Source organism: Nerophis lumbriciformis, linkage group LG07 (genome assembly GCF_033978685.3).
Source record: "Nerophis lumbriciformis linkage group LG07, RoL_Nlum_v2.1, whole genome shotgun sequence".
Taxonomy (NCBI): domain Eukaryota; kingdom Metazoa; phylum Chordata; class Actinopteri; order Syngnathiformes; family Syngnathidae; genus Nerophis; species Nerophis lumbriciformis.
Window position 1 is genome coordinate 44,955,338 of NC_084554.2, and position 27,128 is coordinate 44,982,465.

Below are 27,128 nucleotides of genomic sequence, written 5' to 3' on the forward strand. Positions count from 1 at the left end.
ATAATTATGAATTTTTGTCTCATAATTATAACTTTTTATCTCATAATTTCCATTGATCTCATTATGATTTTATCTCATAATTATGACTTCCATCCATCCATTTTCTACTGCTTGTCCCTTTTGGGGTCGCGGGGGGCGCTGGAGCCTATCTCAGCTGCACATGGGCGGAAGGAGGGGTACACGCTGGACAAGTCGCCACCTCATCACAGGGCCAACACAGATAGACAGACAACATTCACACACTAGGGCCCATGTAGTGTTGCCAATCAACCTATCCCCAGGCAAATGTCTTTGGAGGTGGGAGGAAGCCGGAGTACCCGGAGGGAACCCGCGCAGTTACGGGGAGAACATGCAAACTCCACACAGAAAGATCCCGAGCCCGGGATTGAACCCAGGACTACTCAGAACCTTTGTATTGTGAGGCACATGCACCGTGCTGCCCTATAATTATGACTTCTCGTCTCATAATTATGATATTTTTATAATAACTTCGACTTTCTTATTTCATAATTTTTTATTTTTTTAATCTCATAATTTCGATTTTTCATCTCAATCCTGATTTTTTTTATCTCATAATTTCTATATTTTTATTGAATAATGATGACTTCATCTAATCTTGACTTCCTTATCCCATTATTTTGATTTTGATTTCATTGTTTGAACTTTTATGTCAATTTCGATTTTTATTTTATAATTATGACTTTTTATCTAATATTTTTTAATCTCATGATTTCAACTTTGTATCTCACAGTTATGATTGGGGTATTTTTTTTAGAGGCGGAAATTACCGGGATGACGTTCCGTTAATTCCGTTAATTGTATACGTGTACAGCTCTGGTAATGGGTACATTCGCACCCACCTGCACAAATGTACTTAAAAATGTAACAATCACAATAAATATGACTTTTTTTTGTTTACTAGGGCATGCATATATAATATGCATTAGTTTGACCATTTAAAATCAATGATAATAAAAAGGAGATGCTTGGAAATAGCATAACAATGCCCCAAAAACTTGGAAAAACGCGATTCATAGCGTTACTTTTTGGTGTAACCATCATGAGCGTTCTGTTCAGGTATATTTCTTTTATATTTTGATAAATCATCATATTTATGTATTACTAAATTTTAGGGATGTCCGATAATGGCTTTTTGCCGATATCCGATATTCCGATATTGTCCAACTCTTTAATTACCGATACCGATACCGACTTAAACAAGTTGAAAAACTTATTCGGGTGTTACCATTTAGTGGTCAATTGTACGGAATATGTACTTCACTGTGCAACCTACTAATAAAAGTCTCAATCAATCAATCAAAAACCGATATCAACCGATACCGATATCAACCGATATATACAGTCGTGGAATTAACACATTATTATGGCTTATTTGGACAACCAGGTATGGTGAAGATAAGGTACTTTTAAAAAAAATTAATAAAATAAGATAAATAAATTAAAAACATTTTCTTGAATAAAAAGGAAAGTAAAACAATATAAAAACAGTTACATAGAAACTAGTAATTAATGAAAATGTGTACAATTAACTGTTAGAGGTTAGTACTATTAGTGGACCAGCAGCACACACAACCATGTGTGCTTACGGACTGTATCCCTTGCAGACTGTATTGATATATATTGATATATAATGTAGGAACCAGAATATTAATAACAGAAAGAAACAACCCTTTTGTGTGAATGAGTGTAAATGGGGGAGGGAGGTTTTTTGGGTTGGTGCACTAATTGTAAGTGTATCTTGTGTGTTGATTTAATAAAAAAAATAAAAAAATAAACCGATACCGATAATAACCAGATACAGATAATTTCCGATATTACATTTTAACGCATTTATCGGCCGATAATATCGGCAAGCCAATATTATCGGACATCTCTACTAAATTTGAATAGGTATTGATCAATCTTTAAGATGTGTGTATTTGATTTCAGTTTGCTTTTGACATCTTATTTACAATTGTAGTTGAAACTTTTACAACCTTGTGTTGCGCTCATGTTGGCGTAACCAAACTAGATTTCATTTAATGATCTTATTTTGAATATTTATTCCCTTTTTTACATTTAGTATATTTAAATATACTGTGTTTTCTTTTTGGAACATGTACCATACATATAATACAATAAAGTTCCATATAAAATTATGTTTCTAGCTTTGAAAGTAACACTCCAATGTCCATTAGTGGAGCTGTACACATATAATATTTATTATATACAATGCAACAATACAATGTATAATTCAACAGAATGTTTAATAAAGCAATATATTATAATATGTGTATATTATAAGAAAAACAATAAAATAATGTATAACAGAGCACCAGGTAAAGAGAATGAGCGGCGGTTACCCGGCATGCATTGCGCGACGAGGGCAGCCTGGCAGTGAGCAAAAACAACAACAGGCTACTTTGCAAAGAAAGCTGCTACATGGACGGCGACCCAGGAGCTCGCTGGCCCAGGCGTGCAATGATCTCGTCCTAAATGCAAACATGCACCCCAGCGCTATGATGTGAGTACTGCAGCCCGTTTCAACGCCAGCTCAATTTAGCTCCGTCAAGGGGGAATTGTTTGTAGGCTAGCAAGCTAGCTGTATGCGTCTCTCTAAGTGTGAGTGTCTTCCGGCAGCAACGGCGGCGGCGGCGGTGCCATGAACACTGGACTCCCAGCTTCACCTGCTTCGCTCGGGAGTGCCGGGATACCCAACGTCAAGGTGAAGTTTTGCCGCTACTACGCGAAAGACAAGACCTGCTTCTATGGAGACGACTGTCAGTTCCTGCATGAGGACCCGTCAATGGCTGGCTTGCCGCTGCACGGCGGCGGGAGCCCCGTCCCGTTGTCTCTGCCCGGGGGTGGCGGCACGCCAGCGGGGTATTCCCACGGCGGCTCGGCGGCCTCTTGCCCAGGCGGCGGCGGCGGAGGGACCGGCGTGCCCAAAAAGAGTGAAAGCATGGGGCCTGCAGGGACACCCCTGGACGGGTCGCTGTTAACCAGTGAGTAATGCTTGACGTGCCAGCCGGGCCCTCACATGGGGCGAACCCGGCTTTGAGTGGGCCGTGAGTGGGCTTTGTTAAAATTTAGCCCGGTGCTTCAATGAGGCCTCCACTCCCAAACACATTACGTTACACTTGTTCGTCATATGCACCTCGGCATCGTCTATTTTGTGCTTTGTACTTCGGGACTTTTTGCTTGATAAGACTTACTTCAAAGTTGATTATAAGATGAAATAAGAAAATAGCCTGTTGCAGCTCACACGGAAGAGGCCTGATAGTATGACAGCTGCGAGTGAGCACAAACCACTAACATTAGCACCTATAGCTACTCGCAGCCAACATAGCCCTCAATTTTGTCATTTCACAAAGTTATAATACAATTTACCTTCATGCGGTGATTTATTATCGTATCAATCTATCAAATACAGATTGTTTATGCGAATTTGAGCTATGATGCTAAGTTAGCCAACAGCTAGCTTACCCGTGCACGAGGTAGTGTTTTATTGCAATTAATACTAACAACAATAAGAAGCAGACACAACTTTAGTCACCGTTATTGAACCACCAGCTGCACTTTAAATGTTGTTAATAATGACAACTGTGCTGTTGGAAATCGCCCTGTTTGCATGCTTTAGCAGCGCCACAATGGAAGTGCACTAGTTGAACTGTTTACATTCTTTCCAAGAAGCCCTGTGATTGGTTACAAACTCAACTAGCATATTCAAACTTTCTGAAGGTATTCCTCCTGCATGCGTGCAGTCTCAACCTTGGTTTGTGTCATCCACAGTCCCAGGGATGGAGGGAGCAACGCTAAGCGATGCCAATCTTACCAACTCTTACTTCAGCAGCAGCTTTATTGGGGTGAATGGATTTGGAAGCCCTGCAGAGTCCAAATACTCCATGATGCAGGTGAGTACAGCTTGGCAATTGCATATAATTTCTTGACATAGTTTCGTTTTTTACAGTACAACTTGCTTAACTCGCCATACCGTCTGTCGTACAACTCCACTGTTAAATTTTGGTCAGTTGATCTGATGTAGCTTTATGGGTTTTTGTCTTTTTTTGTAAATGTTGTTACTATGTCGGATACTTATGTTAACTATGCCAAAGCGCCAAGTTCATGCATTCGGGCCTGAGCTTGCATAGAGTTTTGGAGTATTTTTTTTAACAGTGCCTACCTGCAGTGTTACGTCACAGTGTTGTGGACATTAGGGCTGGGCGATATGGCTGAAAACTGTGTCACGATATAAGTGATTTCTATCGGTTGATATCAATAGTTATTGATATTTTGTTATGACCTATATATAATAAGGATCTGCAGAAAAAAAAATGGTACCCTATGTGTTTTTATTTCGAATGTAAGTTTTCTCTGATTATAATCCCCCAAGCCAGAAAGGAAATGTCAACACAAGTATAGAAAACACTCAATGTAAACAAAATTGCAAAACTGCATTGAACACTAAGTAATAACCATTTAAGATTAAGGTGCAAAAACAAGGAATACATAAGAAATGCTCAATAAAGCGTAACAAAATTGTGCAAAGCGTGAAAATGTAAAGATAGACAAACCTGAGAACTGTTTTTGCTTGTTTAGTGTCAGCTGTGCTTAAGGGTGACATGGCAAAGGTGGTGTGGTATTACAGATTATGAGCGCCTTGGTCTGACTCCAGTCCGTTTTAAAAATCCCCAAATCTGTCATACTGTTGAGGAGACTTTTCCTGTTTTACCGACAATTACGTCGCTCTCTGCAGCAGTCATTTTTACTTTCTCTTTTCACTCCATGCAAAGAATCAACGGCAAGACCGCAAAGATGGCAACGCTACCTTGGTAGTGGATACTGATACCTGATTGGTTGTTAGCGTGTCACTTCCGCTGATCAGTGATCACTTCCTGCGTTGCTCGGTTTGCGAGTGCCTTTGTTCATGCAACCAAACTTGCTTCGCCACTTCCTGTTTCTTCCGACAAAGGAAAAAAATGTGTGTGTATATACCGTATATATATATATATATATATATATATATATATATATACATATACATACACACACACACACACATATATATGTATGTATGTGTGTGTGTATATATATATATATATGAGATGTCCGATAAAGGCTTTTTTGCCGATTTATATATATATATATATATATATATATATATATATATATATGTATATATATATATATATATATATATATATGTATATATATATATATATATATATGTGTATATATATATATATATATATATATATATGTATATATATATATATGTATATAAAACAGATGTCCGATAATGGCTTTTTTGCCGATATTCCGATATTGTCCAACTCTTAATTACCGATTCCGATATATACGGTCGTGGAATTAACACATTATTATGCCTAATTTTTTTGTGATGCCCTGATGGATGCAGTAAACAATGTAACAAGGTTTTCCAAAATAAAAGAACAACTTTAACTCAAATTATGGAAAAAAAGTGCCAACATGGCACTGCTATTTATTATTGAAGTCACAAAGTGCATTATTTTTTTTAACATGCCTCAAAACAGCAGCTTGGAATTTGGGACGTGCTCTCTCTGAGATAATCTTGATACCCACTACAACTATGGGAAATACTATACTTTGACTTTCACAAAGTCAGTGCATTATTCCTTTTTTTAAAATTTTTTTTTTAACATGCCTCAAAACAACAGCTACAAAAACAATGAAGGCACACAGCTTCAGTTCAGAGTATACTAGAGTAATAAAGTAAACAATAACAGAGTCCTCATTTAGTGCAAGACTGCCTGGTATACTGTATAACAGGAAATTATAAACTGGGCTCAATCTGCCCTGCTCTAACGTTTTTGTATGAGTAACACAAATGTGCTGCAAGCTAGTGGTGAGTGCTTGAAGTGGCCTACCAGTCAGCCAGAGCTTCTGAAATGCTGCGTTGAGACAGGGCACCTTCGTTCACTGCAAGCTGCAAAGTGTGCGCCATGCAGGGCAGACTATCCACACCAAACTCCACCGTCGTGCGTTGTCCCTGACCACAACGTGAGCTTTCGCCCCGGGGTGGCTTTTGTTGTATTTTTGTTTTTTCTCTGCGGAGTCTTTAAGCGACAACTGTGTGGTACTACTTTTTTTTGATGTTTGCTTTTCATCCATCTTCCGCTTGTATTCATCGTGTATCTCCTTATGATTCTTGAAGAGGTGGAAGATAAAAATTGCTCGTATTACAGGAAGACGTCTTGGTTTCCTCGCATAACCAACTTTTTGTAGTCATTGTAAATTGCCAGTTTTTTATCCGTCAGACACTTTAAAATAATCCCAAATCATAGACCTGGTGTCGTTAGTCAGTCATCGAGCGAGCTCCCTTGTTAGCCACGGCTACAGCACCGGCAACAACACACTCTTGTTGTTGTTATGCTCCGCTCGCGGCGGTTTGATGAGGTCATCAAGCGTCGCCAGTAAACCTCTCATGCTGCAGTTGTCAACTCCTGTGTTGTGTGAGGGAAGAGGGGAGGGGCTGCTGACTGGGTTTATATCTGTGTTTTACCGGCTATGTACCGCTCCGTACAAAGGCGTTTTAAAAAGTAATTAATTGTACTTTTTGAAACCGATCATTTCCGATATCACATTTTAAAGCATTTATCGGCCGATAATATCGGCAGGCATCGGACATCTCTTTTATTTATTTATATATATATATATATATATATATATATATATATATATATCAATAATATCTTTTTTTTTTTCTATGCACAACTTTACAAGGAACAACTTAACCCCCCCAAAGGAGTGTTGTGTGTGTAAAGTGGCACCAATTGCCGAAGGAAATCAATATGATATGTTTACTAGTGAAATCATACTATTACATACAATAAGCACACTCTAATTTATCAGTGCTAGCAGTGTACTCACAACAGTAAAACTATAACAAAAAACGTTTTATCTTGTATTATTTCTATTTATTCCAGTCATTTCAGGTACTCCCAGCAGTAAAACTATTTAAAAAAAATGATCTGGTATTTTTATTTATTCCAGTCATTGCAGGTCAGCTCCTCATGCCTAATGTTTATACAGCAACTGACATAAGCTATATCGCGATATATACTAATGTTGTTTTATCACCCAGCCCCAATATCTAATACATATTATATAGCCAACTTCTCTTTCTCCATCTTGGTAGTGTTGGGAGTTCTGTGATTTCTGACTGTCTGTGAGGCCTTGAATGTAACAGACTGAACCCTGACTGTGTAGGGATGAGTAATGCTCATGTTATTTTGGCGTGGGTTAGCTTCAATAAAGAGATTGTTGATCGACCACCCCTCCCCCCCTCATCCTTAGGTTGCTGCCATCATAACAGAGAGGTTTGGCGTTTAGACGCAAACATGAGCGCTTCCTCGCTATAAACGTGTTTCCCACACTCTTCTCTGTAGCGAATAACTACCAGCAGCAGCTCTCCCAGCCTCCTCAACGACGGTGCCAAGAATTTCAGCCACAGCGCTCATGGTAAAGCTGGTATATCATTAAAATTGCTCGCCCACGCCCTCACCCATGTGGTCTCCTCACAGATTCAGTGAACTCCCCGACATCGTCACTGTTCAGCGATTTTGGTGCTCTCAGCATTTCCCAAAGGAGAAAGGTAAGTGTACGTCGTTAAACATCATTATCTTTTTGTGTTGGAGCGAGTTTTTAACACATGAGCTGGATTCTGTGCAGGCTCCCAATCCGACAGCAAGTGAGTTCATCCCTAAGGGAGCTCCACGAATGGCCACCATGGCCCAGTCTTCTGTCCAGGCTTTCCCGTCGCCTCTCTTCGCTCACCCAGGCCTCAGCAGCTCCACAGCGGCCGCCTTAGCTCCAGGTGTTAACACCTTTTTTTTGTAGCGCTCAGCCACAGTCTAGAGGCATTCCGCAACCTGACGGCGTGTGTCTTATTTCAGGCATGTCACTATCAGCGGGATCGTCCCCCCTTCACTCCCCGAAAATAACACCCCACACCTCGCCCGCCCCACGTCGGCGCAGCCACACCCCAAACCCGGTCAACTACATGGTGCCCACCACGGCGTCTGACCCGAACGCTCACATCATCCAGAAGGAGACGGTGGGGGGGACCACCTACTTCTACACGGACAACACCCCGGCGCCGATGTCTGGGATGGTGCGTTTGTTTTTGTCAAGAGTTCAGTTTCATCCACTCGGCCCAGTTTTCACTTCTCAATAAACGGGAAGCTCAAGTGTTTCTGCTTTCACCACAGGTGTTTCCTACCTACCATATCTATCCCCCCACCGCGCCCCATGTGGCTTACATGCAGCCCAAAGCCAATGCCCCGTCCTTCTTCATGACCGACGAACTCCGACAGGTACTCCCCCTGGCGTTTGTTCACAAAAATTCCATGCTAACTTGTGCCGTCTTGCTGCAGGAGTTGATTAACAGGCATCTGATAACCATGGCCCAGATCGACCACTCAGAGAATTCAGGTAAATATATAATTTATAGTACATTTGCTCTAAATTAAGGCTTGTGTCAATAATTGTTTATATTTTTTACGACCTAGGAGCAGGAGAAAAAATACATTAAATGTAAACATTTGAAATGGAACCATCTCTGATTGTAATCCCCTCAGCTATCAAGGCAGAAAGAAAAGAAAATGTCAACACAACCATAGAAAACACTCATTGTAAACCAAATTCTAATATCACATTGAACACTTAACAAACTTTTAAAATGAAGGTGCAAAAATTAGACATTAGTGCTTAATAAAATGTAACAAATTAGTGCAAAGTATGAAAATGTAAACCTAGAGAAACCTGAGACTATTCTCTGCAGGTTTAGTGCCAAGATGTTACAGCTGTGTACTATTTAATTTGGTCTGTTATTCTTATTTAAGTATGGTAAGGAATTTGTTATGCAATGTTATTGAGCACCATAACTATTTTAAAGTAGTACATTTGTTACATTTTGCAATTTAATTTATTCATACAGTCCTGCACTTAAGTTCCTACCTGTTGTTTCCATATACACAAATAGGGAACGGACAACAGTTGAAAAGAGGAGAGGGAGTTTGTCTATTTAAAAAAAATCCCCAAAACTGCCATACTGCTGAAGTGGCTTTTTCTGTTTTATTGACAACGTTTTGGCTCTCTGCAGCACTCTTTTTTTTTTCTTTTTTTTTTTTACTTTACTTTCTCTTCTCACTCCATGCAAAGAATCAACTGTGAGACAACAAGAAGGCATAAACAAACTTAAAGGTGGATACTGTTACCTGATTGGCTGTTAGCGTTTCACTCCCACTGATCACTTCCTGCGTTGCTCGGTTACACAAGTGCCTTCGTTCATGCAACCAACCTTGCTTGGCAACTTCTAGTTTCTTCTGCTGAAAAAGAAAAAAAATTATCCAACACATATTTTACTATTTTCGATGTACGTGTATTGCGATGTTTATTGCAATTGTTTTAACGCCCAGCCCTACTATAAACCTCTTTTTGCAGACGTACCTTCCGAGGTGGACAGCTACCACAGCCTGTTCCCTCTGGAGCCCCTCCCGCCGCCCAACTGCCTGCAGAAGACCAGCAACTTCAGCTACTTCACGTCCTGTTACAAGGCGGTCAACAGCAAAGATGACCTGCCGTACTGCCTGAGGAGGATACACGGTACAAATGCTAACATTGCTACATGTGCACATTCACCATCCTAAACGCCAGTTAGGATCTGTCCCTAAGTTTGTTTGGTAACGTGTGCAGGTTTTCGCCTTGTCAACACCAAATGCATGATGTTGGTGGACATGTGGAAGAAGATCCAGCATTCGAACGCCGTAACGCTGAGGGAGGTCTTTACCACGAAAGCCTTTGGAGACCACTGTGAGTCACGGTCCTTTTACACTTGCCTTGTGTATTCTTGGTAACACAAGTTAGCATTATGACCTGAAGTAACACCTAAGAGACACCCTTGTCCAGTGTTTTTAAACCATTGTTGGTCTGCGAGCGCCCCCTAGAGCGCAGCCAAAAAATATTTCTCAGCTGTGGTTCGTATGAGCCGCAGCTGTACTCAGTTGCAATACATTTTTCCACTACTTGTGGCAGTAATGACAATATCAAACAAACTTAAGACGTCTGGAGCGAGAGTCATTGAAAAGTTTCTTAAACGCAAAAGGGGGTAGCTGGGGTGTATATTGTAGCGTCCCGGAAGAGTTAGTGCTGCAAGGGGTTCTGGGTATTTGTTCTGTTGTGTTACGGTGCGGATGTTCTCCCGAAATGTGTTTGTCATTCTTGTTTGGTGTGGGTTCACAGTGTGGCGCATATTTGTAACAGTGTTAAAGTTGTTTATACGGCCACCCTCAGTGTGACCTCTATGGCTGTTGACCAAGTATGCATTGCATTCAGTTGTGTGCATTGCATTCAGTTGTGTGCGTAGATATTATGTGACTGGGCTGGCACGCAAAGGCAGTGCCTTTAAGGTTTATTGGCGCTCTGTACTTCTCCCTACGTCCGTGTACACAGCAGCGTTTTAAAAAGTCATACATTTTACTTTTTGAAACCGATACCGATAATTTTGAAACCGATACCGATAATTTCCGATATTACATTTTAAAGCATTTATCGGCCGATAATATCGGCAGTCCGATATTATCGGACATCTCTAGTTTTTATGAGTCCCTTTTTTTGCAATATATTTGAGTAGTACTTATTTTTGTAATCAGCCTGACCTAAGACTTGATGGTGATCTTTGATTATCACATGGTTTCATATCATTTGACAAGGTTATAAACTGCAAGTAGGTTAGATATACTTACTGAATGTGATACAAATCATGAGTACAATCATCAATTCAATTTGGACAGCAAGGCTCGGTGGGTGGGGCGGCCGTGCCAGCAACTTGAGGGTTCCTGATTCGTTCCCCCCATGTAAAAACCCTTTGAATCCTCTGCCCCTTTCATTGCTAACCAAAACACCAGCACCTTCTGAAATACTCTCTGAATACAATTCTGCAATCTATTGTGCCTTCCTAATAATGTTTTAATTCTAAAATGTTTTTTTTAACCAATAGCCTGGTCCTTAATAAAACTGGCTTTAGCCTTAGAGGAAAACTGCACTTTTTTTAAATGTTTTAATTCGCACTATCATAAATGGTGAAAACTGCTAGTATGAGTCGACTAACAATGCAGGTAATTGGGAATAATCTTTTCCGCCTATAAAGCGCTTTAAAAACATTGTTTTAAATGCCAACAATGCTCAATTTACTTGCTTTGACCTGCATATTAACCAAGCTATAGCCACATTATTGTAAGCACTAACACAGAGGAACTACTTTTCTGGCTTCAGATGCAGGAATACATTTGTTGTGCTGCTGTCTTTCTTAAATAAACTTTGCAGCGTGCAGTCATTTGTTCCACGCCTGTTGCCGCAAATCCAAAGTACCAACAACCCTTTTCTTTGACACAAATGACTCTTTAGCGTAAGCCATGTTTTGCTAGGTGTGCTACTGAGGAAGTAAGGTGACAAAGCTCCTGAGGGGCATAAAGTATGCCAAAACAAGAGGAGGAAAAGTTTTTAATTTTAAAGTCTGCAAAAAAACAAACTTCAATATATCGATGAAATTAATATATCGGCCAAGTCTATCTAAACGTGATATATTTATCATATATAAATAACGTCTTTCACTACTTTCCCCTCCATTTTTGCCTCCAGCATTGGTGTTCTCCTACGATTTCCACGCGGGTGCAGAGACTATGTTCAGCAGGCACTTCAACAACCCAGCAGCTGACTCCTATTTCACCAAGAGGAAGTGGGGTGAGTTGCTCTTCTTGCACACAGACCCTGCACACCCCTGTAGCGATGTTTTTTTTCCCCTGACTAACGCAGTTTGTTTTTGTGACTCACTAATACGCGTTAATTAGGTCACTCGCTTAGGTTTGCCCGCTGGCGCTTAAATCCAATTAAGGCATGGCGACTGGAAAGGCAGCAGGGTGCAAAAAGTCGGGGATACTGGGTTTTTTTGTAATAAAAAAAAATTGTTTCCTACATTTGATGGTTGACTTTCACAAGAGAGATATGTACTTTGGGGGCGGTGCACTGTGGCTGAAACTGATCTTAAGGCAGATGCGGGTTTGGCCTGTGTCCGGTATTCACAACAATACTTTACTTTGTAATGTTTTTGAAAATGTTGTCATGTAAGGGTTGTAACCGCTAACATTACAGTGACCGAAAATGTCTCACAAGATGAGGAAGTCTAATTGTAACCCATCCAGCTGTGTTAGTGTGATAACAAGGTGATAAAAATTGTGTGTGTCTGTGCAGGGCAACATGATCCCCCACCACCGCGGCAACACGCCGGCCTGCTCCCAGAGTCTCTGATCTGGGCCTACATAGTCCAGCTCAGCTCCGCCCTGCGCAGCATCCACACAGCGGGCCTGGCGTGTCGCGTCATGGACCCCAGCAAGATCCTCATCACTGGCAAGACCAGGTGTGTACCAACACTGTAAAGTGTGATTAGTAGTAGTACTTACCACCAGGTGAACAATGGCTGCGGGTGTACTATACAGAGCAGGGGTGCCTATTACGTCGATTGTAATCTACCAGGCACCCTGATATAGAGAATTCCATCAAATGTACACGTATTAAAAGTTAAAGTACCAATGGTTGTCAAACACACACTAGGTGTTGTGAAATTTGTCCTCTGCATTCGACCCATCCCCTTGATCATCCCCCTGGAGGTGAGGGGAGCAGTGGGCAGCAGCGGTGCTGCGCCCGGGAATCATTTTTAGTGATTCAACCCCCAATTCCAACCCTTGATGCTGAGTGCCAAGCAGGGAGGTAATGGGTCCCATTTTCTTTAGTCTTTGGTATGACTCGACCGGGGTTTGAACTCACAACCTACCGATCTCAGGGCGGACACTCTAACCACTTGGCCACTGAGTAGGTAATAGTAATAGTAATTAGTGTGTTTAATGTAGTACCCACTACTGTATAAAGTGTACACTAGGAAGTGTGTACAACTTGGGCCACCTATTAAACTACTGTGTACTGGTACTATACAGTTACTTTCAAAGTATGCACTACTAACAACACCGGTTGTAGTTACTTGCGCTTTTAATTCTATTGTCAGATTAGGGCTTGGGGATATGGCAAAGAAAATGACGACAATACATTTTTTATATCTGATCTCAATATCACAATTTTGTATTTTTTGTTAAAGGCAGATTGTCCCGTGCAGGATTATACCAAGTACTGTTGCATCCCTACTGTTTACTACTGCAGTATCCTGTAACAGACATGGCCATTTTTAATTAAGGTGTTATATGCTAACAGCTGACAACTGTCATTTTGTTTGTATATATAATTGTGTTTACTAGAGGGTTACAATTATACAGGTAACCCACGCTACAGTCCGTATCTGGTTTTAGGGCCACAGCTTCACTTCTTTTGCAGTAAGTTTTGTGGGGGTAAAGAGAACAACTTTTTTTTAACTCACAAACTTCATTTTGCAGTAAAAAACCTAAGTGGTGTAATGAATGCTATAAAAGTTTTATTTCAAGTTAACATTTACTAAACATCACTGTAAATTGGTAAAATATTTGTATTTAATTACTTGTATACATCAGTGCTTTTCACCAGTGATTTGGCAAGCGGTGACCCAGATTGTGGAGTTTTTCAAACTCAAATACTGGAGCTTATATTGAATGAAATTACTTTAAAGGGCAGTTTGAATTTGAAGTACTGTAAAATAATGTGTACCAACACATAAAACACGTTAATGATTGTTTCCAGAACAAAATGTTTTTATCCACAAACTCAAAAATAACTGGAACCAAAAGTGTTTTTCAGTCAATGTTATATTGGAGGTGAATCTTTGTAGAAACACAAACAAAAAGTCTGATTCAAAAATAAAAATGTATTTTTCTGATTAAATGAATAGGTGTATTTATATTCCCAGTCAGAACCAATACAGTAGTTCAGTCACAAATACATTCTGTGCCTGCCTGCTAGTCCTCGTTCAGGGCAGGATTGTAGCTAAAGTCTCTTATTAAAGTTGCTGCTCCTTGTCAATGTTGTTTTAACTTCCATGCTAGTGTTAGCCATTTTTCTTTATTTTATTCTTCTGGGCTACACTTTCAGTTGTGTAAGGGGAACGAGACACAACGCTTATTGAACATTTCGAACAGGAAGGTCGTGCACATACTCATACACAAACCCCCGACCATCTTATTACCTCACTCTTCACCACCTCAATAATTGTGCTCTGGACATTGCATTGCTGCAACATCAACGTAACACCCATCAGATATCTGACTCTTCCCACCACCACGCCCCTCTATTCACGATCTTCTTGACAATGCTAAAATGTAAACTATTGTCAACCTGCACTTCAATGCAGTTTCTATGCCGATAGACGAAGCCCAAACAAAATCTCGTTGACATGTATGACTTAAGTGTTAATATGACAATGACAATAAAAGGAATTGATTGATTGACAAACACACAGGTTTGATGAGACGCAGGATCACAATGAATAAAGGTGGCTCATTGTTCCGTGTAGATTTATATCGAGCATCGTTGCTTCCCTGTTATCTACTGTTATCTTCTAACAGACATTTTCGCCATGTTTGATCGAGGTAATATTTGCCAACAGCTGATCACTGTGTTAATACTCAAATGAATCACGATCATATAATTGCCCAGCCCTATGTTATATCTTTATAATGCATGTCGATGACACAGTCCGGCTTTGTCCCGCAAATTTGACAGCAAAAAAACGAACTGCCGCAACCTGACTAGCAAGCTAGCGACTAACGTCCCTCCACAGTGTGAGTCACTCATCTTCGTATTTTTGGCTGCAAGTGAAGTATGTTTCTTACATGTATCATTATCACTGCAGGATGACAAATGTCAACGTGCACTACACATCGTAGGAGGATACTAGAAGCCATGCGAACGGCTAAGCTAGAGCTCTTGAATGTAAACAGGTGGGCTGTTTGGGGAAAAAAATATCGACAGTAACTAAGTAAAGTATCAATATGTGGTTGACACTACAATGTTAGATCAATATTTTTGTCTTACAATCTTTTTGTTTGTTTACAAACTCAGCAAATCGTTTCATAGACACAAGAGGACTAAGTGCAAAAACCAAAGGCTTTAAATCAGAGCTAAAAGTATTTTTTTGTGTACTTATTTTGTACAATTGACTTTATTTTGATTAAATATTGTATGTAGGACGTAACTAGAATATGTGATTGATGTTGTTATACCACCATTCTGTGTTTTTGTCTGATTATAATTGTGATAAAAAATGTAACCATTCAATGATCTTGAACATTTTAAATATCAACATTGGTATGACCAATGCTGTCCCTGTAACTACTTGGTATTGTATCGATACCCTAATTTGTAGTATTGCCCAAAACTAATGTAAAGTATCAAAACAACAGAAAAATAAGTGTTTATTACATTTTAACAGAAGTATAGCACGAAACATTTTACTACAGAAAGTAACCAGATATTCCCAGTAAATTAGCTAGTAGATTAATAATAGCGATTATAAAATAACTGGAAATAATGCAATATGTTACTGCATATTTCAGCAGCCAAATGATGAGCCTTTGTAACCTATTTTGAATTAGCTCTATTATCATTTATGTGCCAACTAATATATTGTGCTATATATTGTTATTGCAGGAGGCTGCAACATATATTGTGATTTAGATTTTAGGCCATGATATCTCTAATTTATAGGAATCACACACTACTAAACTATGATTGTGTCTTTACTACTACGTATTGCTAAGTAGTATACTAACAGCAGTTCCTCAGCATAACGAGAGAAATTTGAGCCCATTTCCTACCAAAGAAAACCCACCGCCAACTCTTTGATCCCTAAAATGATGATGGCCACCACCACTTATAGTTTCATTACACTCATGCTAAAGCATTTATAAAATTGAACACTAGACAGAAAACGATTCACCAAGTATTTTTGCTCTGATCAGCTTTCCGCAGCTGTTCCGAAAATGCTCTTTTCCATTAGGGCATTTTTCTGCAAATGCTGTGTTCGTTCTGGAAATGTCTTCCAACATTTGATTTTTGTTTTGTTTGCTATTTTCTCCCTATATATAAAGCACACTCGTGAACCGACCTTGCCAACAGTGAATGCATATTAATCTGTCCATGAAGCATTAAATGTTAGATTTTATCAGAAATCTTATCTTTTTTGATGTGTCCATTGTTAGCATACCAGGGGTTGACCGCTTAAAACAATACAATTGCTTGTCAGAAAAAATGACGTACATTTCAATCGACAAAATATTAAAATATATTTTGTTTTAATATTACAATATCACCGAACATTAAAATTAAATACCATTATTTACTGACATTTTGTTTAAAGGGGAACTGCACTTTTTTGGAATTTTGCTTATTGTTCACAATAATTAGTTTTTTTCACTTTCTAACATACGAATTGGCTCGTTCGAGGTAGCTAGCAGCTAATGTGAGCAATCAATTCTACTTCTAAATCACTTTAAAAATGCATTCAAAAACCGTTAACTATACTTCATTTATGTTCTGTAACCTGTATAATAACCAAGCTGTAGCGATATTGTTACTGTAAGAGCGAACACTTTCTAGCGTAGGAACACATCGGCGTCCTTCGGTATTAGCCGTAAAAGCTAATGGAAAGGGATAAGCTAGCTTCTACAACCACAGAAACGCGTTTCCATAAAAAAGTGCAGTTCCTCTTTAAAGGCAAAGGGAGCGAAGGTGGAGGCGTGAAAAAGCCGCAGGTTGCAGATCTTGGTCTCGGATGTAACTAAGTACGTAGTCTTTATACAAGCAGGTACAGCATATAATCTTAGTTCTCTTTCAGAACTTCAAACTATTAGGTGTGTTAGTGTAACACTTTAAAAGTGGAAGTTAGTTTCCCCTTCAGCTTCCTTTTTTTTAACCAGCAAGCACTTGTTTATTGATACAAATAACCTTTAAAAAGTCACATTTCTGTTATGTGCACAGGTTAAGGTTGAACTGTGTCGGCGTGTTTGACGTCTTAACGTTTGACAACAGTCAGACCAACCACCTTGCCCTGATGCCACAGTACCAGGTAGTGTCCATAACGTGAATTAGTCTGATCCCATGTCTACACGAGTGGATGAGCGTCCTCTCATCATAATTTTTGTCCCTTTAGCAAGCCGACCTGGTGTCGCTGGGCAAGGTGGTGCTGGCGCTGGCGTGCAACTCGCTGGCTGGCATTCAGAGGGACAACTTGCAGAAGGCCATGGAGCTGGTGTCCATCAACTACTCTTCAGACCTCAAGAACCTCATACTGTAAGAAAAAGTTGTTGCAGACGTAAAAACCCCGCAGGTCTTTTATTGACATGGACTTACTTACGGCAGGTATCTGCTGACTGAGCAGTCCCGCATGCGCAGCGTCAACGACATCATGCCGATGATCGGGGCTCGCTTTTACACACAACTGGATGCGTCGCAGATGAGGAATGATGTCATTGAGGAGGACCTGGCCAAGGTTTGTGGCGCTAAGTCTGGGAACAAGGGTGTTATCCTTTTCCACTACATCCCCTATGGGGTTGTCAAAGGTATCGATACTTCAATACCAAATTGATATAAACACGCAAACAAGAATAAGACGTAGCAGAAATTGTCCACTCTGTCGCTATATTTAGCAAGTAGATGTACATATTAACCCTTGGGCATCCCTAAAATGTGATGAATGTTTTAGGTCTCGGGCACTCTAAAGGGTTTCTGTCATCCAAGTCTTAAAAGTACTGTAAATTCTGGGCTACAGAGCACACAGGTATTTAAGCCGCACCTACCAAATTTGAGTAGAAGTGGATATTTGTACTTATATTAGACAATAAGCCGCAGATGTATACCGGCATATATATTTATTTACTTACCTTAAATGTTTTCAAACGGTGCTTGTCACACGGCAGTAAAATGGCTGCCCAAACAAAACAGAAGTCATTGTCATGGACCCACAAACTGTGGATGCTTCCTCTCCAATCAGCTAAACAGACTCAATAACTCCACGGTGACGTTTCGGCGAGTTAATTGAGGAATTTGTGAAACTGAAACAATACAAACAGAATGCCATTGTAAGTTAATAATACTAACACAGACACTCGTAAATGTGCAAGCATGATAGCTAATGCACATGACGCTAGCTTGATTACATTACGACCGCACGTACAAATATGCATGAAAACACTCCTACAGACATCACACATGGGACGTTTTAGTGAGTGTCAATTGTTTTACGGGTAATTATAATGTAAAACTTACAAACGTTGTTTTGAGCAGAAACGCTATGGACTATTTTACTTCCGGTTTAAAGCAGAAATATGAAGTACTTTTTCAACCGGCAGCACTTGCAGTGAGCGAAATGGGTCCAAAAGATTGCCCCATAAGTTTTATACATAAATAAATGATAAATGGGTTGTACTTGTATAGCGCTTTTCTACCTTCAAGGTACTCAAAGCGCTTTGACACTACTTCCACATTTACCCATTCACACACACATTCACACACTGATGGAGGGAGCTGCCATGCAAGGCGCTAACCAGCACCCATCAGGAGCAAGGGTGAAGTGTCTTGCTCAGGACACAACGGACATGACGAGGTTGGTACTAGGTGGGGATTGAACCAGGGACCCTCGGGTCGCGCACGGCCATTCTTCCACTGCGCCACGCCGTCCCACACATAACATTTTTAATTTTTTTATTTTCGACGCTTACATCTCCATATCTACGGATCTGTTCGTTGATTTAACAGTTTTTGTTTTATGTTTTTGTCAAAGAAAACCTTGGGTTTTTTTTATGGCAAAAACACAAACTATGCAATATTAGTGCATGCACACACAATTTTTGTAACCGCATCTACACAACTCTTACATCACTACTAGGGGTATGGGAAAAAACTGATTCAAATTCGAATCGCGATTCTCACGCTGTGCGATTCAGAATCGATTCTCATGTTTAAATTTTTTTATTTATTTATTTATTTTAAAAACCTTTTTTTTTTTTTTATTAATTAATCCAACAAAACAATACACAGCAATGCAATCCAATTCCAAAACCAAACCCGACCCAGCAACACTCAGAACTACAATAAACAGAGCAATTGAGAGGAGACACAAACACGACACAGAACAAACCAAAAGTAGTGAAACAAAAATGAATATTATCAACAACAGTATCAATATTAGTTACAATTTCAACATAGCAGTAATTAAAAATCCCTCATTGACATTATCATTGGACATTTATAAAAAAAAAAAAAAAGAACAATAGTGTCACAGTGACTTACACTTGCATCGCATCTCATAAGCTTGACAACACACTGTCCAATATTTTCACAAAGATAAAATAAGTCATATTTTTGGTTCATTTAATAGTTAAAACAAATTTACATTATTGCAATCAGTTGATAAAACATTGTCCTTTACAATTATAAAAGCTTTTTACAAAAATCTACTACCGGTACTCTGCTTGCATGTCAGCAGACTGGGGTAGATCCTGCTGAAATCCTATGTATTGAATGAATAGAGAATCCTTTTGAATCGGGGAAAAAATCGTTTTTGAATCGAGAATCGTGTTGAGGTAAAAAAAAAAAAATCGATTTTGAATCGAATCGTGACCCCAAGAATCGATATTGAATCGAATCGTGGGACACCCAAAGATTCACAACCTTTATCACTACCAACTCACCAACATGGTTTTTATTTTATGTTGGCAGATTAAAAGCAACTATATGTCTAATATAAATATATGGTGCTCTATGGTACTCTGGCGGTATCTAGTGGTTAAGGGGTCAATTTACACTTTTTAACAGGATATGTACTTTTTCAAAGGGAAATTCCTGGATTTATTTGGTTTTCGTGGAAAAAGCATTTTGAAATAACAGGTTTACAGTACATGGGAAAATGGCCATTAATAAAGGGAGTCAATGGGGGACAAAGGGGTCCCGGGGAACTCCAATCCATACATACTCAATAGCTCGTGTTAAAAGAAACTTGAGTTGGGTTTAAGTTTATTTCGGACATGCAAGCATACAACATGATACATCACAATTTCCAGTTCCTCTTTTCAACATGTTCAAAAAGGAGTAGGAAGAAGCAGAGCTTATTTAATCCTACCCCTTTTCTTTTACATAACAGTTGCTAAAACTTTTGTTCACTTCCTGTTCTCAATTTATTCACAATATACTCCATAAATAATCACAATAAAAATAAATAAATAATTGGTGAAGTAAGTTATATTTCATATAGTGAGATGAGTAAGATTATTTTGAGAATGAATGAATGGATGGATGAAATAAATTCAGAATGTTTATCATGGTTCTTCTTCTTTGTACTTTGTAAACACTTTAAGTTTGAAGAGTTTCTTGAAGTGGATCATATTAGTACATTGTTTGATTAACTTAGCAGAGGTCGGACAATGCAAAGTATGAGATTAGTTCCTTTACAACTCCTGTGCCCATATTACATCTTGCTGACCTCTAAAAATGATAATTCTGTTGCATGATGTCATCCTCAAAGGCAATAAAAAAAGACCCACATAGGTCCCAGGTCGCCCCAAGGGTTAAAAGTTGTCCTTCATTGAGTGAAGTGCAAGTCCGTGTACTAAGATAAAGCTTGTTTTTCAGGAAGTGCAAAATGGCCGCCTCTTTCGTCTCTTGGCCAAACTGGGCACCATCAATGAGAGGCCAGAGTAAGTAAATCTTTTTTTTTTTTTTTTTTTTTTTTTTTTTCTTTTTTTTTTTTGCACGCTAGCTTCATTTGTGGCTTTGTTGCTGAGGAACCGGAATTGTGTTCCGTGTGAACAAAGGTTTCAGAAGGACCCAACGTGGTCGGAAACTGGCGACCGCTACCTGCTGAAACTTTTCCGGGACCACCTGTTCCATCAGGTGACAGAAGCCGGGACGCCCTGGATCGACCTCAGCCACATAGTCTCCTGCCTCAACAAAGTCAGTGATGAGGATTTTTTTTATATATCGTTCTTAACTAATAATACAATAATTTTTATTCAAATGTAGTATAATTAAACAATTGTTACCATTCATTATAATTGTATTGTTGTTACTATTAATATTTTATTAATATAATGGTGGCCTGAAATAAATATTTGGTCCAGTGTAGTAGCATTTGAGATTGAGGTAGTGAGTTTCTTCTATTTTTCTTTTTTGTTGTTGTTGCTTTTTGTTTAAAACAATTTATTCTGTATATGCCACATTCGCTTCTGATTTATTGTAAAGAAAATGTAGAAATATCCTGATCTCTCAGCTACCGTATTTTCCGCACCATAAGCCGCCCTGGGTTATAAGCCGCGCCTTCAATGAACGGCATATTTCAAAACTTTGTCCACCTATAAGCCGCCCCGTGTTATAAGCCGCATCTAACTGCGCTAAAGGGAATGTCAAAAAAACAGTCAGATAGGTCAGTCAAACTTTAATAATATATTAAAAACCAGCGTTCTAACAACTCTGTTCACTCCCAAAATGTACGGTAATGTGCAAATGTGCAATCACAAACATAGTAAAATTCAAAATAGTGCAGAGCAATAACATCAATAACTTAATGTTGCTCGAACGTTAATGTCACAACACACAAAATAAACATAACGCTCACTTTCTGAAGTTATTCTTCATTCATAAATCCCTCGAATTCTTCTCCTTCGGTGTCCGAATTAAAAAGTTGGGCGAATACGGGATCCAAAATGGCCGGCTCCGTCTCGTCGAAGTCATTGCCTTCCGGAAAGCTCGGACCACAGTTGTGACCGAAATATCCGCCCAGGCATTTACGATCCACTGGCAGATGTTGGCGTATGTCGTCCGGCGCTGTCTCCCTGTCTTAGTGAAGGTGTGTTCGCCTTCGGTCATCCATTGTTCCCACGCCGTTCGCAGTCGTGCTTTAAATGCCCTGTTGACACCAATATCGAGCGGTTGGAGTTCTTTGGTTAATCCACCCGGAATGACGGCGAGTGTTGTATTTGTGTGCTTCACTTGTTTTTTGACACCATCTGTGATGTGGGCGCGCATGGAGTCGTATATCAACATGGAACACACAAAGGAAATGAAACGTAATACCCGCGCGCTTCTTCTTCTATGGGGGCGGGTGGTTGCTTACCGTAGAAGAAGAAGCGCTTCCTCTTCTACAGGGGCGGGTGCTTACCTTGGCAGTTGCTTACCATAGAAGAAGAAGCGCTTCCTCTTCTACGGGGGCGGGTGCTTACCTTGGCAGTTGCTTACCATAGAAGAAGAAGCGCTTCCTCTTCTACGGGGAAAAAAGATGGCGGCTGTTTACCGTAGTTGCGAGACCGAAACTTTATGAAAATAAATATTTATATTAATCCATATATAAGGCGCACCGGGTTATAAGCCGCACTGTCAGCTTTTGTGAAAATTTGTGGTTTTTAGGTGCGGCTTATAGTGCGGAAAATACGGTAATTATGCTTTAGGTTGCGAGCAAAAATTTAAGTTACGAGCCTCCCCGTCGCTAGTTAGCTTAGCAAATTTTACAGTGAACCCCGTAATATTGGGTCAAAACTTCTGACTTATAGCTAGTAATGGACAAAACTTTATTTATACATTCATACAAGGCTAGACAGGGCTGAGAAGAAGCAAATAATCTTCATTGCATTATAACAAAAAACATGACGGAGCGTGTAGCTAGGTCAGGGGTCGGCAACCTTTACCAGTCAAAGAGCCATTTTGACCAGTTTCACAAATTATAGAAATCAATGGGAGCCGCAAAAAAAATTTTAAATTTTAAATGAAATAAGACTGCATACAAAGTTTTTTTTTTGCTTTGTGCTATGTATTAACCAGGGGTCTCAGACACGCTGCCCACACCTTTTATATGGAATTTTTAAGCTGGTGCGGCACGCGGGTTTTAAATGAATAGCGCTTGTCAGCGTCATGCGTGCCGTGATGGTACAGCATATAGCGCCGACTGCAATCAGCGTGCCTGATCAGCCACATGTTGAATGCGGTTTCCGCTTGCTCACATAGGTGACAGCAAGGCATACTTGCTCAACAACCACACAGGTTACACTGACGGTGGTGGTATAAAAAAAACTTTAACACTCTTACTAATAATGCGCCACACTGTGAACCCACACCAAACAAGAATGACAAACACATTTCGGGAGAACATCTGCACCGTAACACAACATAAACACAACAAAACAAACACCCAGAATCCCATGCAGCCCTGACTCTTCCGGGCTACATTATACACCCCCGCTACCAAACCCCGCCCACCTCAACCTACGCACAGAGAGAGGGGGGGGGGGTTGATGTATGAGGGAGCAGGCTTGGGGTGGGGGCGGGGTTTGGTGGTAGCAGGGGTGTATAATGTAGCCCGGAAGAGTCAGGGCTGCATGGGATTCTGGGTGTTTGTTCTGTTGTGTTTATGTTGTGTTAAGGTGCAGATGTTCTCCCGAAATGTGTTTGTCATTCTTGTTTGGTTTTGGTTCAAAGTGTGGCGCATTATTAGTAAGAGTGTTAAAGTTGTTTTATATGGCGACCGTCAGTGTAACCTGTGTGGTTGTTGAGCAAGTATGCCTTGCTGTCACGTACGTGTGCAAGCAGAAGATGTGTATTGTATAACAAGTGTTGAGCTGGCACGCTGTTAATACAGATTGTAGAGGGCGCCAAATGTTGTACCATCATAGCACGCCCTTATTATAACTGTAAGGGTGAAAATCGGTGAATATTAATCCCGGGAGTTTTCTGCGAGAGGCACTGAAATCCGGAAGTCTCACGGGAAAATTGGGGGGTTCAGCAAGTAAGCTGCTGAGCTGCATCAGAGTGATCAAAGAGCCGCATGCGGCTCCGGAGCCGCGGGTTGCCGACCCCTGAGCTAGGTGAACCAATTGTAGCGTAGCACTGCTAGTCTGCACCATACTGAAGCAGAATGAGTCGATAACGTCAGCCAAGGACGTTAAAATAATATCCAAACATTTATCCATGAAAATATGTAGAAGCTGCTAATGGTGTGTTTGATGGAAAAGCAGCTTGAAGGATATATCATAGAAGTCCACTCTCCACAGAAATATTTCATTATAAAACTACTGTTAAAACTTATTTGTACTGTATTTTGTTGTATTGTTTTTATTCAATATTTCGTATCTAAAATGTCGCTGTTTTTGCCAGGGCGTTGTCAATGATGTCGTCATATTTTGCATAACATTTTATACATATATATTTAAAGACAATTTGTATTTTTATCTGTTGCTGCTTATTTTATTTTATTACTATAGTGTAATAGGCTTCACTTTGGTTTATTTAGGTATATTATGTCATCCCTTAATGAATGTTGCCATTAAGTTTGACAGATAAGTAAACAGTTAAATTAGTAAGTCAGACCTACATAGAGGTTTCATGTCTCTACGACATTCCTACCGGAAGTTACAAGCAGTTTTGTCTGTGGGACAGGCCAATCAGAGGCAAGATAGGGCGGGTCATGGAACCAGGAAGGGAAATCACAACAGACTTCACAAATGACGACGAGAGAGTCGCAGAAGAGAAGAGGGAATATTCAAGCGGGCCATTTACATATTACAAAAACTAGTAGAAGATGACAGAGAATATTCTCTTCCTTACATTTTTCTTTTAGCGATGTAGACGACGTCCAGGAAACCCACAATGTGTCTACTTGGCCACATTTGGACAAATGTATGAGTCTGGATAAAACATTTGACTTGTTTACCATGTAAGCCCAAATCAAAACTGGAAGAAATGGAATACACATTTCAAGAACACGCATGTGATGACTTAGCCTGTCTAAATGCTAACTTTCATTTTCATTCTAATAGAATAAACATTGTTTGTACCCTTTATCATTTTTGCATTTGGAGCAGTTAGAAGTGTAGAGGGAGTTGAAAAGACAGAAAGTAGCTATAAAATCCAAGGCAGAATCCACTGAAGCAGAAAGAAAAAGGAAAATGCAAGCTGCTCAGAAATTTGCCAGGAAGGCTCCTGTCAGAGCCATCAAAGCAGAAATGCCAAAGTAATGTGTACATAATGTAAATAAGTAGATGGACCATCTGTGGCTGTGAAGTGAACACTAGTAAGGTTGTAAATACTGTCTAGAGTAGGCTAACCCATGTGGTTCCTGTGGATGTGAACACAAGTTGTAATTACTGGAGTGACTGGAACAGACATAGTGATTTATTTGAATGAATGGGGTATTTTATTTTATTTTATTTTTTCACTGCTTTAAACACCAAAACATCTTTAAATGCTGCTTTTTAAAACATGTTGCTAATTTTTGCATGTTAAATTGTTGAAAAACCAGGAGCTTGTCCCCCCACCACTGCACCTGGCGCACTGCAGCATTCAGACCCTCGGCTTATTTTCTTCTTCTTTTAAAAAAAAATTAAGTTCACATCACATGCCTGATAGTAAATGTTTTGTGGAACACGATTTGCGCCTGCAAGGTGAAGTGTTGCAAAATATATATTAACATTTTTATTTTTTATTTACATTTACTTGTGGCGGGCTGCCAAAAGTATTAAAATCACAAACTTTTTTTTATTGAATGCGTGGCAAGCACTGCATCTCTATTAGGGATGTCCGATAATATCGGACTGCCGATATTATCGGCCGATAAATGCTTTAAAATGTAATATCGGAAATGATCGGTATCGGTTTCAAAAAGTAAAATGTATGACTTTTTAAAACGCCGCTGTGTACACGGACGTAGGAAGAAGTAAAGAGCGCCAATAAACCTTGAAGGCACTGCCTTTGTGTGCCGGCTCAGTCACATAATATCTACGTTTTTTGACATACACACACAAAGTGAATGCAAGCATACTTGGTCAACAGCCATACAGGTCACACTGAGGGTGGCCGTACAAACAACTTTAACACTGTTACAAATATGCGCCACACTGTGAACCCACACCAAACAAGAATGACAAACACATTTCGGGAGAACATCCGCACCGTAAAACAACATAAACACAACAGAACAAATACCAAGAACCCCTTGCAGCACTAACTCTTCCGGGACGCTACAATATACACCCCCCCACTACCCCCCTTCCTCATGCTCTCCCAGGGAGAGCATGTCCCAAATTCCAAGCTGCTGTTTTGAGGCATGTTAAAAAAAAAATTTTTTTTAAATGCACTTTGACTTCTATAATAAATATGGCAGTGCCATGTTGGCATTTTTTTCCATAACTTGAGTTGTAGTTGTTCTCTAATTTTGGAAAACCTTGTGACATTGTTTAATGCATCCAGTGGGGCATCACAACAAAATTAGGCATAATGTGTTAATTCCACGACTGTATATATCGATATCAGTAATTAAGAGTTGGACAATATTGGGATATCGGCAAAAAAGCCATTATCGGACACCTCTAATCTCAATGAATTAGATGTTTTTTGTTTTTTTGTGCATATATTTAAAAGATGTTTGTCTGTTTTCCAGCTGGACTCGGGCGGTCCCGAGAAGATGAGCCTGGTGTCGCGGGACGAGAAGAGCGTCCTGGTGGTGACTTACTCGGACCTGAAGCGCTGCTTCGACAGCACCTTCCAGGAGCTGCAGGCGGCCGCCTCCGGCTCCCTGTAGCGCCCCCTGCGGGGTGTGGAGCGCACAATTGCACTACGGCGGACATCCGGGGGCTCGTGGTGACATCGGCATGGCGAAGGCAAAGCGGGGCGGGGCTTCGTGAACCTCAGTCACATACACTGTCCACCTACCGGGAAGGCTTTTTTTTCTAAAAGTGTATTTTTTTTAGTTTTCCCAAAAACAAAAAGGACAGGAAAAAAAAGGACGCCATTTGTGACATTTTTTAGATTTGGGGAACAAAGCGAGAAGCAAACCTTTGTGGTTTTTTGAACTATTTTTCCTGCTTTTATCCTTTCTTTCTACCGCTGTGGTTTCTCTTGCAGAGGAGGATGCACAAAGATTTTAATTTTTTGGTTATTTTTTTATGAACACGTGTGAGAGGCCTACAGGGTGCACAGTCACACAAGATCCTTTTTTACGGACCGCATCATGGGAGGGGCTTTCTTTTGGACATCACAGGACGCGTCGACAAGGACTAACCACTTGAGGTGCTGGAAAACGGGACACGGACGGACGGACGGACGGACGGACGGACGGACGGACGGACGGAGGA

At 40.0% G+C, this 27,128-nt stretch overlaps 1 protein-coding gene across 2 annotated transcripts; it reads left to right on the forward strand.

The window, feature by feature from the left end:
* The first annotated feature begins 2,354 nt into the window (after window positions 1-2,354).
* pan3 (poly(A) specific ribonuclease subunit PAN3) lies at window positions 2,355-27,087 on the forward strand. Of its 2 annotated transcripts, XM_061965085.2 has the most exons (19): window positions 2,359-2,524; window positions 2,641-3,005; window positions 3,793-3,914; window positions 7,431-7,503; window positions 7,566-7,636; window positions 7,714-7,858; window positions 7,938-8,155; window positions 8,253-8,357; window positions 8,418-8,475; window positions 9,487-9,648; window positions 9,739-9,855; window positions 11,683-11,784; window positions 12,292-12,457; window positions 16,996-17,083; window positions 17,168-17,307; window positions 17,377-17,506; window positions 20,644-20,708; window positions 20,826-20,964; window positions 26,435-27,087. In XM_061965085.2, the coding sequence occupies exons 1-19, from the start codon at window positions 2,505-2,507 to the stop codon at window positions 26,573-26,575; spliced, it is 2,427 nt and encodes an 808-aa protein (XP_061821069.2). In that variant the 5' UTR covers window positions 2,359-2,504; the 3' UTR covers window positions 26,576-27,087. The 2 variants fall into 2 exon arrangements, with proteins under 2 accessions (XP_061821070.2, XP_061821069.2); XM_061965086.2 differs by lacking the exon at window positions 20,826-20,964 and having other exon boundaries at window positions 2,355-2,524.
* Window positions 27,088-27,128: the final 41 nt, after the last annotated feature.